Raw genomic sequence first — 3,900 nt, 5'->3', positions numbered from 1 at the left:
GAGCAATCTCAGAGATGGAGGAAGGCGATCGGAGAGAGGAGACGGGGAGGAGGAGGAAGTGATGGCGGATCGGAGGAGAAGGTATACAACCTCAGAAGGAGGGCGGGAAGGAAACTCGTCTCCACCTCTCACATCACTCTCTATATATACTGAGCTGTCTATTTTTAGCACAGAGCATCTAATACCTCCAGTCAGGGTGACAACTCAACACAAAATGTGAGCGGACCGAGAGCATCAACTCCACCCAAACTTGTGTCTCATTTACATGGCTTCTGACATGACAGTCATTCTACCCCAATGGATTTATCATCATGCAGATAATTGTGGAGGCCATGAGACAGTGACACCTTAATAATACCTTGTGGGAGGGGCAGAGACACCAACTACGGGAGGAGATCTCACCATATTGGGAGGGGCGGAGACACCAACTACTGGAGGAAATCTCATTGTGGGAGGGGCAGAGACACAAACTACTGGGGGAAATCTCACCATTGTGGGAGGGGCAGAGACACCAACTACGGGAGGAGATCTCACCATTGTGGGAGGGGCAGAGACGCCAACTACTGGAGGAAAGCTCACCATTGTGGGAGGGGCAGAGACACAAACTATGGGAGGAGATCTCACCATTGTGGGAGGGGCAGAGACACCAACTACGGGAGGAGATCTCACCATTGTGGGAGGGGCGGAGACGCCAACTACTGGAGGAAATCTCATTGTGGGAGGGGCAGAGACACATGCTACTTGGGGGAATCTCACCATAACTACTGGAGGAAATCTCATTAATGTGGGAGGGGCAGAGACTACTGGAGGAAATCTCACCATTGTGGGAAGGGTGGAGTCATGCTTTAATGTAGGTTATAAAGAGCAGAATTAGGTATATCAGTTTTTGGTGGCGTTATGTTTATTATGGGGTTGAAGATCAGTACCTGAAAAGAGGAAGTGTGTGATGACTAAACCCTATACTACATACAGACTTGGGTGGCAGGAAGCCGAGTGATAGGAAACAGATTTAGTAATTGAGAGGTATGTGGGGGTGGGGAGGGGAGATTGTCTGGCACATTTGTTTTTTTTCTGCACCCAAATAAAAGATGGCTTGTGTGCTCCCTGCTCATGTATGTACCTGATTGGCTCATTCAAATGCTTGCTCAGAGCTACATGCGAAATGTTAGGCATCCCCGGCAAGTCCATATCTGTGCACTAGACCTTCAGCTTCACAATCAAGGACAATTCCATGGACAGGAGGGAGGAGGTCCTGATCCCTCTATATAGACCTTTATTATCACTAGAGGGATCCCCAGCAGGAGGAAGGAGGTCCTGATTCCTCTATATAGATCTTTATTATCACTAGAGGGATCCACAGCAGGAGGAAGGAGGTCCTGATCCCTCTATATAGACCTTTATTATCACTAGAGGGATCCCCAGCAGGGGGAAGGAGGTCCTGATCCCTCTATATAGATCTTTCACTAGAGGGGTCCCCAGCAGGAGGAAGGAGGTCCTGATCCCTCTATATAGAATCACAATGAGGAGGAAGTGGTACTGAACATACTTGGGTCATACACAGATATATACTCAGACTTTTGGGGGGGGGACTCGATGGACCACTTGGTCTATTTCTGTCATCGCTCTTCTTGTCTCTTTGTTGCTATGGTGATAATTCATCTTTAGAAATATCGCATAACAGGAAATGAAGTCCCAGTATGACGTGATCTGAGCATCCGTCTAGGTCACGCTTATCGTGCCGCGCCCTATGACCACAGGTCTGCACACCGCAGATGTCTGCTAGTTGTGTGGAGAAGCTGATTCCCTTCTCTCCCATCCTATGTGTAAACCTCGGAGCCCCCGGGCTGCCGTCTGTATGTTACCTATCCACAGGCCCGGACACAGTCCGGAGACAGCACACGGGGCCCGGCCAACCAATGATGCTGTGCGAGCCGTGTTACTTGTTCTCCATGTTGGTGGACTGGCGTGAGATTTGTAAAATCTAGGTGTCAAGTACAGACTTGTAAATATGGAACAGCAAAGGGGGAACAATGTGAAAGTCCCATCAGTGAAGACTTTAACTGAATGTGCCCTGTGTAGCAGAGCGAAGCCTCGCTGCCATCTCCCCCCAGGTGGCTGCGGAGGGTCCTGTAGTTCTGCCTTATCTGTACAGCAGATGTGCAGACTGCGCTGTCTCCTGTGTCTTCAGCTTCCCTCCAGGGTCCCTGTGTGACAAGTTCTCTCTCCCCGCCTAAAACCGCACCAGGAAGTCACTATGACTGTTGTCAGCCTCTGCTGGTTGCTGCACAGTCACTGAGAAGTCGCACAGCCTGGGTCCACCTCTGCTGTCCACCTTCTCTGTGCACCTTGCTGTGCACCCCCTGTGTGGACCCCTCTATGCACCCCTTCTGTGGACCCCTCTGTGCACCCCCCTTTGTCTAACATCTCTGTGCAACCCCCTCTGCACCCCTTCTGTGGACCCCCTTTGTCTAACATCTCTGCACCCCTTCTGTGAACCCCTCTTTGCTCCCCTCTGTCCACCCCTCTGTGGACCCCTCTCTGAACATCCTCTGTGGATCTCCCTATATCCACCCCCTTCAGTCCACCCCTCTGTGGCCCCCAAGTGGACCCCCTCTTTGCACCCCTCTATCCAAGCTGTCTTTCTGCCCTTCTGTGCATCCCCTCTGTAGAGGTGTGTGTGCACCCCCTCTGTGAACCCCTTTGTGCACCCCCTCCGTAGACTTCTCTCTGCACCCCTCTATACACCCCTCTGTGCACCCTACTATACACCCCTCTGTGCACCCCTCTATACAACCCTCTGTGCACCCCTCTATACACCCCTCTGTGCACCCCTCTATACACCCCTCTGTGCACCCCTCTATACACCCCTCTGTGGATCCCTCTGTGCACCCCCCCCCCCTTGCACCCCTCTAATTCTGGATACACCCCGGGGCTGGAATGGCCGAGCAGGAGAGTCTGGAGTTCGGCAAGGCGGACTTTGTGCTGCTGGATAATGTCACCATGGAGGAGTTTATGGCCAATCTGAAGCTCAGGTAATGTAAAGAGGTTTTCTTCTATTATGTGCAGATGTCATGTGATCTGCGGCGTGTCCCTGGACGGACTGGACGCGGGTACTCCCATTGCTCAGCGTCATTGTCTTTGGGGGATAGAGACTTGGGTGGATGGTGTACTGGTTCCTTGCCGTGCTTTCCATGGTGACTGGGCGGAGATGGTAGATTGCAGAAATTCACCGAGAAACAGAAATGAAATGACTTTCCTGAGTTTTATGGTGATGTGATGTGAAAGTGAAATAAGACTTTGTTAAAGGTGAAGTTTAATCAGTTTATGTTTTGCCTTTCTTGGTCCTATAGGGGTGTGTCATCATCCTATGGTGGTGTGTCATCATCTTATAGGGGTGTTCCTATGGGGGTGTGTCATCATCCTATGGGGGGTGTTATCATCCTATGGGGGGTGTTATCATCCTATGGGGTGTGTCATCATCCTATGGGGTGTGTCATTATCCTATGGGGTTATGTAATTATTCTATGGGGGTATGTCATTATCCTATGGGGGGGTGTCACCATCTTACGGGGGTAGGTCATCATCCCTTAGGGGTGTATCATTATCCTATGGGGGGGTGCCATTATCCTATGGGGGTATGTCATTATCCTATGGGGTGCGTCATCATCCTATGGGTGTGTGTCATCATCCTATGGGTGTGTGTCATCATTCTATGGGGGTGTGTCACCATCCTATGGGGGTGCGTCATCATCCTATGGGTGTGTGTCATCATCCTATGGGGGGTGATATCATCCTATGGGGTGTGTCATCATCCTATGGGGCGTGTCATTATCCTATGGGTGTGTGTCATCATCCTATGGGGGTGTGTCATCATCCTATGGGGGGGGTTTCGTCATCCTA

At 50.9% G+C, this 3,900-nt stretch overlaps 1 protein-coding gene across 2 annotated transcripts in view; it reads left to right on the top strand.

The window, feature by feature from the left end:
- The first annotated feature begins 2,863 nt into the window (after nucleotides 1–2,863).
- Nucleotides 2,864–3,900, top strand: part of LOC108801194 (unconventional myosin-Ig-like) — a 119,532-nt gene continuing 118,495 nt past the window's right edge. For both annotated transcript variants that reach the window (XM_018573125.1, XM_018573126.1), the window contains exon 1: nucleotides 2,864–3,032. In XM_018573125.1, coding sequence (XP_018428627.1) covers nucleotides 2,938–3,032 — 95 coding nt within the window. In that variant the 5' untranslated portion in view covers nucleotides 2,864–2,937. The remainder of the gene's footprint in view (nucleotides 3,033–3,900) is intronic.

Source organism: Nanorana parkeri, unplaced genomic scaffold, assembly GCF_000935625.1.
Source record: "Nanorana parkeri isolate BGI_ZX_2015 unplaced genomic scaffold, ASM93562v1 scaffold2245, whole genome shotgun sequence".
NCBI lineage: Eukaryota > Metazoa > Chordata > Amphibia > Anura > Dicroglossidae > Nanorana > Nanorana parkeri.
The sequence above is the reverse complement of the archived record's forward strand: the minus strand, read 5'-3'. Positions and strand labels throughout refer to the sequence as shown.